The sequence below is a fragment of the Sander lucioperca genome, chromosome 8, assembly GCF_008315115.2.
Source record: "Sander lucioperca isolate FBNREF2018 chromosome 8, SLUC_FBN_1.2, whole genome shotgun sequence".
NCBI classification, from domain to species: domain Eukaryota; kingdom Metazoa; phylum Chordata; class Actinopteri; order Perciformes; family Percidae; genus Sander; species Sander lucioperca.
The window spans coordinates 11,053,880-11,067,435 of record NC_050180.1 but is presented as its reverse complement, the minus strand read 5'-3'; the positions used below and the strand labels follow the sequence as shown (position 1 = coordinate 11,067,435).

Sequence of the window (13,556 nt, the reverse complement as noted above, 5' to 3'; positions counted from 1 at the left end):
GCAATGGTAAACACTGCAGCTGTTACGTTAATGTGTACCTCAGCTGAGAACGGAGATATGTCTTTGCCTTTCCTACCGTAATACACAGTAGGAAAGGCAAAGACATTTCTCCGATACAAGACATTACACAGGTAGGCTACTCTCGCATATACGTAGGCCTAATAGTCAACACAAATGGAATGTTATTATGTGTCATGGAATATTGCACTCCCCAACTCGCGAAAGGTCGGATTTGCTCCATCTTTTGATGATAAGTTTTGTTTAGAAAACCTTGAATCCATGTAAGACACAATATCATCAGACACAAGCCATGTCATTAGAATCAATAAATCCATATCATTAGACACAAGGTGCACACATGTGCAGGCCGATGTTTTTTTGCGGTGATGACAGTGACAAGCTCAGACCTGGGGTAGGCGTCACGTGACCGCGGTATTGCGGTAATGCGGTAATGCGGTAACCATCCCAGCCCTAATTATGATTAATAAATAAATAAATAAAAGGCCTCTCATTCACCCTTACTGAGAGACAAGTCCTGGCTACTGTATAACTATGAGGTGAACAGCACTCATCCCAGTGGTCTTACAGGCTATTATTCTCATTGGGTGTTGTGGTAAGAATGTGTCACTGTGTTTGCTCTGAGTTAATGCTGATATCGCTCTGATGCTTTATTCTCTGCCGCAACAGCAGGGAGATAATGTCGAATTTAGTACTTTAAGCAGCACGCCAAGTTTAAACATATGCCTTTTTTCTTTAGTTCTTCAGGTGACAGGCTGGGACAATGTCATTTACAATACTCATACTCGGAGGGAATGCAAAAGGGAAAATGTGTCAGTGCAGTTTAACTGTTGAGATGGGGGTTGTGAGAGCAAAGACAAAGCCGTGATGTTCTCTTCCCAGTGCTTCACTTCTGACATGGATGAGACATAGCACGGATGTACGATTGTCACCAGGCAAGGGAAGTCATTCTTACACTAATGTTTTGCCTAAGACAAATGCTCAAACATATGGGAATGTGTTAAACTGCAGAAACAGGGGCAATGCAGCATGAAGAGGACTGACTACGAGCAGATGAAATGTTAAGGGCAAAGAGGATGACTTTCCTTTAAAGCAACTATCACATTTCGACAGAAGAGGTGGTCTTAATCATAGAGAATTACACTGCCTCCATGGGAATGAATGTTTCTAAGCACACAGAAACACAACTACACAAAATATTTGTTGTGTCGGTTCCCCGCCTACTGAAACTACTGGTAAAACAGATGGCACAAGCCAGAGAAAGTGTACATAAGTTCTGTTCTAAATGTTGAGAGGAAAAGGGAGAGAAACAGTAAATTAAAAGTCTCATTTCAAAGTCTCCTGCTGCAAAAAAAAAACCAGTCAATTACGATGCATGCAAACACGATACATGTGTGGCAGGTTAAATACATTGATAGCAAAGGACAATGTAGTGCATTTGATCCTCAATCAGGCACCAGACGCAGGGCTGAAGAGCCAAACACGATAACCAATTAACTTTGGCTGCACAAACACACACATTAAATGTTGTAGAGATAGTGTGATGACAACATAGCCTGTGAGCTTTCTAATACCGTAGACAGATCATCTTAACAGAAGACAGTGATATGTGAAAGCAGAATCATGCAGCTTTAATGGTCTCATAGACGTTCAAAGAGTCTAGCACTTTCAGTGAATAATTCTCACAAAATGTAGAAGAGATGCTTGACAGGAAACATGCTGCATTTGTAATACTGGCATGTTTTAGGTTTAGCTTTTTCTGTTGAGTCAACAGAAGGGTTACGTGTCAGCAGAGGGAGAGATGGAGAGGAGGGAAAATAAACGTTACATAATGCAAAAGGCCTTGTCCTTCAGCTCAATAACAAGGTGCTACGCTACACTACCCCCTAAACCTCCATCCTAATGGCGCCAATTCTCATGGGAACCCAACACATTTGTGATACATTTATTTCAATATGGGACTTGCCAGATAAAATACCCTGCAGGATGTTTATAGGCAGCCTGAAATACACTGACTATAGTTACTTCAGCTTCATCACAGACATACAGATCAAATATTATCTGCACTCCTAAAGCAGAGTTTCTAGAGGGGCTTTGCCAACTACTCCCAAATGTTTAAACGGCAATGTGGGTTTACCATCTAAGAAATGTACTTCACAATCAGAATTAAATTTAGCGGTCGAATGTAGTTAGAGGAATCTGGCTGTGATTGTCAAAGGATCTCACTGTGCCTACACGCAGAGCCGAAACATACAGACAGACAAACATAAACATAAAGCTGTGATATACAGTACCAACACCTATCACCAGACAAGAAAATTGATATTGGACAATTCTACAAAACCTGAAATCATTGTTTTTACAATTCAATACATGACCATTCACCACCCTGACCTCCACACACCCACTGCCCTTGCTACAGCATACAGTATATAGGGCATACTGCTTCTTCCACTGGCAGTGAATGTATACAGGCCGACAAATAAATGATACTGGACTGGAATATGACCAAAAATCGACATAATGATTAGCGGTTTTTTTTCTTTCTTTTTTCAGATTTTCTTTTGGCATTTTAGGCATTTATTTATGACAGGACAGCTTAGACATGAAAGGGGAGATAGAGGGGGAATGACATGCAGGAAAGGGCCGCATGTCGAACCCGCGACTGCTGCGTCGAGAACTGAGCCTCTGTATATGGGTCCACGCTCTACCAGGTGAGCTACCCAGGAGCCCACAATAGGCCATTCTTAAAAGCTAGATGGAACGTTAGTGGGGAAAAAAAAACTGCAACACTATTTGCTTTAAAACTTTATTCAAGCTACTGTGTGTGTGTGTCAGAAATTTGATGAGTAATATTAAGACAAAGGCATAACACCGTAAGTGAGCAAGAGTAATTTCACTTTGATGCACAGCAAAACAAAGGCAGAGTACCTTAACTCAATTTGAGCATTCCAGAGTGCAGCAAAACAAAGACAAAGAACCGTAACTGATGTTACAGGATTCTGTCTTGGCTTCTCTGGGGGCTTTGGAAGTTACGGCAAAGATAACCCACTATTTTCTCCAACAAACAACAAAATGTATATTGCGTGGCAGTATAGAACAAGTGTCAAGACAAAATGATTTAGGTAGAAGTATTCTAATACATATAAGTATTTCCATGACATGACACCCATGTATAGATACTTCATTAAGATACAGTATCACCTAGCCTCAATAAAATACATTAAGTCGCATAACCATGAGATAGACACTCTGCACCCCAGTGTTGAGTCATCATGCTGCTTGTTTTCAAGCTCTGTGCAGGATACTGATGAGCTCAGTATAGAGAAGATGAGGACTTTAGAGGAAGCCATGGGGAGAGATGCCATCCCCTGTTGTAAAAGGGGAATAAGTACAAGAACCCCAGAGAGAGCTGTCTTTGAACAGTTCTCCTCCCTGGTGCCTCGAGGACACTGAGATCATCATCGGTGTTGATTGGGTCGAGGCAAGCTAGAGCCATGAAACACAGTTTCTGTGACCATGCTTCTGAAGTCAGCCACTGACCCCTTTTATTGTCTTTTCCTCTGGGAGTGACAATTCAATCAAAGGATTCACTGCTCTCCACGTCCACCAGATTCACAAAGCTCCTCGTGGCAGCACTACTGAGGGAAGCCAAAAGTCCATGAAATCCTTTCCTGAAGGATTCATGAAGGATTTACGTTCTAAGACAGTGTTTGCAAGTGTGTAGCATCAATACAGGGCGAGTACTGCATGCAGACAGCCATTAGCACCAACGTTTTTTCATAACATTATACTGGAAACGATATTTACAATAAGTGAATTATGGCTGTTCCACTTTTTTTACATGCACAGCAAACTGCAGATCTGTATGTCCCCAGACACCCTTGACATTTAGACGTCCTTGTAAGTATGATGCACAAACTAAGAATGTGATTATCCTACTCTAGGCAAACTCTCAATCTTTCCACTTTAATTGTCACCACACAAGATGCTTTCTGGCCCCAAAACACAGCAAAAGTTTGACTCTTTATTGCACAGAAAGCGTTTGCGAGAATTGGAGAATTGCCATTATGCTGGGTTTTCTTTAGACATTCCTCAAGGCACACAGTTTTCTCAGCTCCCTGAATAACTGTCGTCAGCTGTCCAGTCCTGTGAGGCTCACGGCTGAGCGCATAGACCGGTGCATCCTTCTAGTCTCTAGGTAATGCAATCCAAGGCCACCTTCCCCTCCCTCCTCCCCACAGGCCTGAAGATGCAGTGATTACATCTCCCTGACTGAACCAGCGCAGGGAAGAGAGAGGCCATCAGTGGCACCAACATTTTGATATTTCAAGCAGGAATTTAATGTATTACCTTGCCTTTTTCCTTCAGATAATAAATTCCTCCATATAATACCCACATGTTTCACAGTGAAATCAAAGTACTGATGGTTTGCACCATGCATTTATTGTGCTTTTATGTTAATCCTCTATGGCTTTGCTCAGTTCATATCATCCTATATAAAGGATTTTTTTTGTCACAGGTTATCCCAACCCTTGCTATCAATCAAGAGGGCAAAATACATTCCAATCCTGTCTTCTGTTTGCAGGGCAAGGCAGATCTAATTCCCTTTCTATCAATACATAATCCATGATAATGAGCTGTGCCAAATTCTTTAGATGAATATGCAAGGTCTTCTTTCTGCAGGCATTGTAAATAAAATGGAGCCAACATTAATTGAAGTGATAATTAATTGCCTTCTGGAGATTATATGACTTGGCCCACAGCAACCGTGTAGCTTATATTATATTTATTATATTTAAAACGGTTTCACACAGGGAGAGTGACAGATCATAGATGACAGAGAAACCAATCAGAGACGATATCAGAAATCTGCTGGGAACTGCCAACGGAGCACCACCTTTACGTACAGTAAAACTGAATATGAAATTAACTTACTTTAAACTTAACTTAAATGTTTATAATATGCACCAAACTCATGTCAAAGCTCTCCCTTGTTTTTCACGTTGAAATATGAATCCACAACTATCTTCATTACAGAATATCTATTTTTTGTGTAATGTAATTTCCCCTTGGGGATCATTAAAGTATGTCTTCTTCTTTTCTTCTTCTTGCTAATGTTTTGCTCAGCCTACTGTTGGCAAATCTTGTGTTTTAAAGAGGTACTGTACTGCAACGATTTAGTTAATTAAAAAAGAATGGTTGAAATGAATGCAGCAGAGGCCGAGATATCCTGACTTTTCGTCCCTAATGTGAGTCAAGCTCCAAAAACACTTGTTTTACATTACATGTCCTGTAATACAAGTGGAGTGCCTTTCATCAGACGGTCCCTGCCTCCACAGTTAATGCCTAGTTATTTCAAAGCCCATACCTCCAGTTTGTAACACAGACTCAAGCCCAAGTTAAGAATGCCCTGATGACATCCTTAAACTCAAAAGGCCTCTACATACATTACATACATTACACTGTGTTCAGAGGCTGAGTCAAACTCATCACAAAGAAAACACTGACGTCCACGTGTAAAATCAGTGGAGTGCTTCTTTAAACACTCCTAGACAGCCTTTCATGGGAAAACATTTATGGCACACAGGATGTGACCGAAAAACTAGGCATTCAATAAGAGAAGCAAAAGATATTAAAGGTGGACTGATATACGTAGCGATTACCCTACAACACCTCATGGGAAAGGATGCAACAGACCTAGGCATAATATCTACTTTTGCAGTCTTGAAGAAAGACTATCCATACCTCGATCTCTTTGTTATACCTCCTGACTCCTATTGAGGGCTACAGTGTTGTGATGCCCTATCTCAACATGCACTGAGCCTGGGAAACTCCCTCAACAAGTCCCCACTCTATTACATTCATACATTAGAGAGCATGCAAACAGCTGTGAACATGTTAACAGATGGTGTCTGTCATAAGCAGTTAGTACCACCACTACCACAAGTAGCCTATACTTAATATATGACCTCTTGCACAGGGCATTAATAATTATTGGGCACTGTGGTCAATTTATGCACAGATGTCACTGCCAAAACTATAAAGCCCTAATTTCACCCAATAACTTACACTGGCAAGGAAGCTGGAGTGAATGTTAATAGTTTGGTTTTGTTGTCTTTTTTGGGCTGTGATAGACTCATCATAATTTACAAAGGCTAATCCAGCCCATAATAACATGAAATGAGTGCTCTGTTTATCCATTAAAGGAAATCTATGTCTCCGAAGTGTGTAAATAACAATACCCAAGAGAATGCATGACACATCCTGTTCTGATGTGAAGGACGAATGAAGGTTTTAACGAGTGCAGTCGGATCTGCCAAGCAGATTCTTCACAGCATAATACATCACTTCCTCTTGTTGACTGAATAATACCGCACTCCCAATAAAACCCCATTTTTAACCAGACTGGCTGTCTTCAGCTTTATTCTGAAATGATGAGCTGCTTTTTAGTGCTGTTCAGCTCTTGGAGATAAGTAGTAGTCAAATAGAATGTTGTTGGATAAAAAACAGATCTCTACCAAGTGCAGTACAAAACACCATAACAAAATGCATTTGGTACCAAAATTGTGATTGGCCTGCCACAGTTTTATAACATCAGTTCCAATATCTGGATCAAGTGTTTGAGTTAAGGTTAGGTCATTATGACAAGAGTCAGCGTGGTGTTATATCATAAACATGGCGTCCATCACAGTTTGACGATATACTCTAAATTTGATGAGTTCAATGTACTGGACAGGAGGCACAGTCCATTTTGCTGCAAAATGTATCATGTGCCACTGGTGGCAATACGAGAATAAACACCTCAATCACCAAGCACAAATTCATTATTTAAACATGAATAAAACAGCCATTCACTGTGCGACTAGTAAATGGTGCCATTAGCACAATGTTTGGGTAAAAACACAATCACAGTGACTTGCTGATCACCTTGTAAAATATCAGATTTGGTGCTACCTCATTGGACTATCTTTGGGGATAGAGTGCCACTGAGTGCAGGGCCACTAATTAGACAAAATAATACATTATATACTAGACACAGTGTTACACACTAGACAAAAACAATATAACAAAAAGTTTACATATCCATGAGTTGAATGGTTTTCTATTACACATCAATAGACACCGGAAATGAAAATACTTGTAAATTCTCAATTTAAATGTCAATAGTAAGAGTATGCTCATTAAAGAAGTAATTGTTTCCACTGATTTTCTCCACCTGCTTAGCCATGTGCAGGGTGCAAGCGAGAGCTTAGAGCCTATACCAGTATACTCTGGGTTAGAGGTGAGGTAGCACAAAATGTATATCAGTTACAGTGTACTACCATGTTGAACATTTTTCAAATAGGAAAATACAATGAAAAAAAATGCATTTCTGCAGCACAATCCTGCTGTCCACCTGGATGCCAAGTATGTTTCAAACACTCAAAGTTTCACCAAAATATACTTAAATGCACTGCTTCGTTTGTAGCCTTCTTCCAAGGCAGCTACAAAGAAGATGTGAGAGAGCTTTATGTCTTCAAAATGACCACAGCAGTGTTCTCTGTGAAAGAGGACACTGCAGACTTCTAACACATTTCAAGCCAATAGGCGGAAGAAGGGAGTATTTGATACTAAAAAGGACACCTTTTTGGTGTTAATGCATGTTAACACGAGTCCTCATATACTAAGTGACACTCGCTGACAAATGAGACGCTGTGGCAGAATTCCATATGACAGTTTTGCATTAGTGAGTAATGGATGGAATGAGTGACTTACAAGTTTCGTCTGAGTCGTCGGGGCAGTCGGGCTCACCATCACAGAGCCAGGCCTCGGGAATACAGGTCTGCTGGTCGTGGCAGTGAAACTCCCCTACGTCGCACAAGATGGCTTCTGGATGGCATGAAGAAAGGGTGGAGAAAGAGACAGAAAAGATGCAGCATGAGGTGATGATCGTGAACAGGTGGCTTGAATGTTTCACCAGAAGAAACATGAACACTTGAACATGAGTGTGAGTGGAGAGGAAGAGGCTTTACTTGGACTTTCTTTAGAACCACATGCAGTAAATGGAACTAGTGAAGAAGCATTGACATACAGAAAATGATTATTATATTTCCATCAATGGAAGCATGACGCTGAATGAAACAGTTAAAGCCAATGATTTTCGAGATACTGCAGGTATATTGTATGAATATTTCTGAAGGCTGACAATCAATAGAGGACTGTATGTCCTTTTGTCAATGGCATGTCTTTTGCAAACCACAATATAGAAAAGAGGCAGACACAGATGCTGCCCGGGTATTGTAATTTTGACAGCTACTGTCCTCTAACAAAGACCTTTGCGCATTGGCAAACTATCACAAAGCAGTTTGGCATGTTTGTTCTTATCTTTTTCCCTCCTTGGTTTTGTGCTTTCATTTGATGGTGAGACTGGGGGAGTTCAGTGAAAGCCCAGTCAACTAAAAAGTCATCATAGCCTTTCAATATAGCAAGCATCCGTCACAGCGTTGACATGTTTGCTGCCGGTAGCTGTCAAGTGACTCAGCTCGATCATTCTGCAAAATGACACCAGCTTTTGCTAAAGATTTGACACCACAATGTGACCTGCCGATACTTCTCCTCAGCGCCGAGCAAAAACCGTAATTTGTTTCTAAGCTTAACCCAGAGACAATCAGACAGGCTCAAATCCCCCGCTCCCACCCACTCGCTCTCTAGCTCCATCTTTTTCCCAGTGTGTTTCTAACCCATTAGTGGTGGGAGTGGAGCAAGTGGGAGATCAGGTCTGCAGCGTTTGAACAGTGAGAGTGATAATTCAACGCACCGTTACTCCCTGCCCCGGCACCCTCCAGCAAATTCACTACCTAGGGACAAATCTGAAAAGGTCAAACATCTCATCCATTCTGCCTCTCCTATTCCCACTGATGCAATATATCTGAAATCTTACCATTTAAATGAAGGTCTCTTTTGAAATATTCAAAGCCTTCTCTTTTTTCAGGTTTTAAAGGAGGACATTCTTAAAATTGCACACCAAAGCTATCAACCCCTTGATGCATGTAATGTTTAAGCGGTGAAAGTAGTATCTCAAGGTAGCCTAATGCATGAGGAATAGCTCCATGATCATTATTTTGCTTCTAAACAGTGGAACAGCACCAACTTGATCTTGCCAAATATTTCTCAAAACACTGTTAACTTAATCACACAGACTATTTTTATGTTAAGCCAAAATACTTGGCGGCAGTCAAATATGCTTCTTTTAACCATCATCAAGCAACACAATATTGTGATCTTCAACAAAAAACAACCTCGATGCATACTGATTGTCACTGCATTAAATATTATAATACCCCAGCACCAACCTTAATAGTATGGATGGACAGTGTATGATTTGATAGTTTAGTGGTAAAATTCTATGTTATGTGATATTGTGACAATAATTACTAACCAAAACTAATAATTTTACATTTCATTTTATCTCAGAAACAAGTAGCTCAGCCTAAATACTGGCACTTTTTAAACACATATTATACTGTAGCACATAAATTAACTGCATATGAGCTGAATATGTCTACTACATAATTTACATTCCCTCTCAAAAAATAGCAAGGCATCAATAAATACATGCTGGGCTTGAGGTTGGCAGAGACATGCTCAACTTGCTGAAGTCTCTAAAGGGATATCTCCTACGCCTTTAAAGCTGCATTGATTGCCATTGGAAAGCAGCGGATCGGTGGCAGAAAGGGCCATTTCCTTAGCTAGCAATGGAACCCATGAAAGAAACTGCCCCTGGACCTTAGAGCAGCCCAGTTACCTATTGATGTTCTACCTCCTTTCATGTTACTTTACCTTGAAAGCTAAAGGACCAAATATGAGTCAACCAAATGACCTCTTACAGTATGTCAATTCATCTTTCCCTTTGGCTTCTCAAAACAGCCTCTCCCCTTGACACAGGCTGCACCGTTGCTGCATCTTTAGGGGGACAACAATGGGACAAACACACAACTGCAGGGAGAGTAACCGCTCTGTTGTCGTCTTTTCTTCTTCTTCTATATGCCCCTGTATTTGCATGAGAAAGATTCATAAAGGTGCAGTATTACACAGCATTATGTATTTTGCAGATAATTATATACAAATATCAAATGAGGGACGATGGTATGGATAGCAGATTAAAAAAAAGACAGCAGCTGCATTTAGTGAGTTGGAAAAAAAAAACTGGTCCCATTACCATAACAGTGGGAAACACACAGTGGCTCTCAGCCGGGCACATTATCATGAGCTTCATTACTGACACCAAACAGCCACCGCTGGCACAACATTGTGGCTCATTCAAGCCATTGAGCCTTTGAAATGTGCCAGATTTTCAGAGGAACAAAGAGTTATTTGGAGTCAGGCAAACAGAGAAGACGGTTTGAAAACCTGCTGAAGGAGCAGCCAGCACGCCTTGCATCATGTAGTTTGTTGTGCTTGAGATGAGGTATGAATTCTGGAGTGCTGACCCAATTACTAAACACGTCCAGTATACTGCAACATGAGCACTTAGACAGTAAAACAAATCTCTTCATCCTGCATTTTGCAATGTAGCATCCACTCACCTATTTATTAAACTCTGAATTACATTAGAGCTTAGGTCTTCATTTATCTTTCTAAATAATATTATATTGCAATGAGGTAAGCTACAAACCACTAAGGCATTACAATCCCCTGAATTGCATCAGACACACAGTTCACAATATGGTACAGTGGATAAGTCGTAAGCCACAGGCCTATTCAGAAAAAACTGTGTTATAAAAACAGCAGTGTAGTACACAGCTCAACGTGGGGAATTAAATGTTAGCTGTGCTTTACTGCAGGAAAAAAGCAGATCTGAGAATATTCCTCACTCTATCATACAGTTGCAGGTTGAGAAGGAGCTACAAAGCTTTTTGCAGCTCATCCAACTTGCTCGGCTCTACATAGAAAACTGTGTGTGGACTTCTCAGGGCACTCATAGTCCATTACACCTATGTTGCATTCAGGGGACTCAAGGTCATCCAACAACCAGTGTGGGAGAAAATAGAAAATAATGGTTTAATATATCTGAAAACCAAACACGAAAATGTGAAAGCAACAGACTACTCTCAAACAAAATAACAGGGGTGCATAAACTCCTGGGGCCTCATTACAGAAACGTCCCAAGTCTAAAATCCTATCTTATCTCTGTTTAGGATGACACATTTTCTTAACTGCATTTATGGAAATAAAACTATCTTATCTTAGGATAGGAATTTAGCTATTACCAAACTATCATAAGTTAGTTGATGACGCTTTAAATTTACCAGACCATAAAGACTACCAAGGCGATTCCTTAACAATTTAAAAATTAAACATCTGTCTTTTTTGTCCATGATAGCAAGCTAGCTAACCATTGACAATTGAGAGCTGTTGATATTATGGCTTGTCCATCTTGAATAGACTACCGGTACATTCTAATCCAATACAGGCATGACAGGACAAGTACTGATTGAATAATCAAATTAACAGTTATACTTAGGATTTCTTAAGTTAAGTTAGGATAGGAGGTCTGAGACAGAATAGGACATAGTCATGAGCTCAGGAATTGCTTCTGTAATAGGAAGATAGGATTTTTCCCATCTTTGAAACATAAGTTAAGATAGGACAAGCAGTTAAGATATGTTTCTGTAATGAGGCCCCTGGTGCCTGTTATCGATTGATACCACACTCTCACATACATAATCCATAAATTGTCAGTTCCTTGACGTACGTATCTCTGGCCGAATTCCTTATTTTCAGATGGGGCAGTGCTAGCTGTTTCCCCCCTGTCTCCATATGGTCTATGGTCTCCAGTCTTTGTGCTAAGCTAAGCCAACTGGCTGAAGCATCATAACCATGAAAGTGATGTTCATTTTCTCATCTAACTCTCAACAAGACAGTGAACACGAGTATTTTCCAAAATATTGAATTATTCCTTTAAAGACAGGGGTATAAGATTTCTACAGCCTCAGTAGACCACAGTGCAATGCAATATAACATCTTGTTTTGAGGAAGCAGTTATTGATTAATCATTTTTAGTAAAGCTATCAATGCTGTTATGCCCTCCACCAAAAGTCACATGCAACAATTTTACCCTCATTCTCTTAGGTCAGGCGTTAGCGACCTTTACTGTGTTTACATTTTTTTTTAAATCTGTCTGGAGCCGCAAAACATATTTGAGCCTTATAATGAAGTTAACAGTCTATAAAGTCTAAATTATCCTATCAACATTACTAATAGTTCTAAACGAGCATTCTTTTATATGATGATGTTTGTTGCCATTTTTATGGCCCTGTCTTTGACAGTCTTTGCAAAATGGGCAACATTTAGAGGATAAGGCGCTGGGCTGTAGAGGTACATAGGCTATGACGCACATTTTAGTTGAATGAAATGTTATATAAATGGATTAATTAAGAATCACTTTAGGCCTACAACAATGATAAATTAAAATTAAAATGTTAAAAATTAACAGTTATTCATTTACATATAATTTCTTGTCGCAGGTTGTCGACCTGTCTTAGGTCTTCTTTAAAAGGTATGTTGGGAAATGTGAGAAATTACTATTTGAAGTAGATGTAGACAGAATGGGTGGAGAGAAAGTAGGTGCTCCAAAAAAAGCAAATCAAAATGTTTCATAACTAAATAACTCTGCGAAAGCACTGATGTCAGACTGATGATATATAACAGTCTGAGTATATGAGGGCGGAATATTCTGCTTAAAGATACATGGATTGTGTAACATAAATCAATCATACAGGTCAGAATACATCACAAATGTTTCACAAGTTATTGAGGCCAAGTACTGGGGCACAAAAATTCAAAGGCACTTGGAGAGTTTCTGACACACACACACACACCCACACACACACACACACACACACACACACACACACACACACACACACACACACACACACACATAGATTAGTGATTTTAAACCCTCTCCCACTGTCAGAGCAGACTTTGTGTCCTGGCCAGCTGCAGGTCATATGCATTATGGATGAGCATAGGGCTATGAGCCAAACTAAGTAGGTTATTAAGTATAACAACAGTATAATGTGGTCTCTCCCTTAATCTTCATATCTTTAATCTGCCACAAGATGCAATGTAGTGCCATGCATCCCAATGACTCCTCGCACCTGCATAATGAATCTTTATTACAACCGTATCTCTGGAAGTGACATGTGCCATGTGGTATTTAGACTTAAATGCCAGCCATGTCAAGTCTGATCAGAATATGGAGACTAGAGAGAGAATTGTGACTTGGCTGGCTGATGAACTGAAATTTGAGAATGTCACAGCACTCCTGGACGCATGCCCACAAGTTATATGTGCACGTCAGTGGTGCTGCACACAAATATCTCTTCCCACAAGATCCCAGAAAAACTGAAAAAAAAAAATTAAAAAAAATTCCTAGAAATCACTAAGCCAACTTGAGATCTGTGTCAGAAAAAAGGAGAGAGAAAAGATAATGATGTACAAAGAGAGAGAAGTAAATGTGTTGTAAATCCGAGGTATAACTGGCTCTGGGA

At 40.0% G+C, this 13,556-nt stretch overlaps 1 protein-coding gene across 6 annotated transcripts in view; it reads right to left on the bottom strand.

Annotated features, from left to right (window-relative positions):
• lrp1bb (low density lipoprotein receptor-related protein 1Bb) overlaps positions 1-13,556 on the bottom strand; it is a 287,103-nt gene that overhangs the window by 200,268 nt on the left and 73,279 nt on the right. For all 6 annotated transcript variants that reach the window (XM_036004184.1, XM_036004187.1, XM_036004188.1 and 3 more), the window contains exon 2: positions 7,777-7,890. In XM_036004184.1, coding sequence (XP_035860077.1) covers positions 7,777-7,890 — 114 coding nt within the window. The remainder of the gene's footprint in view (positions 1-7,776; positions 7,891-13,556) is intronic.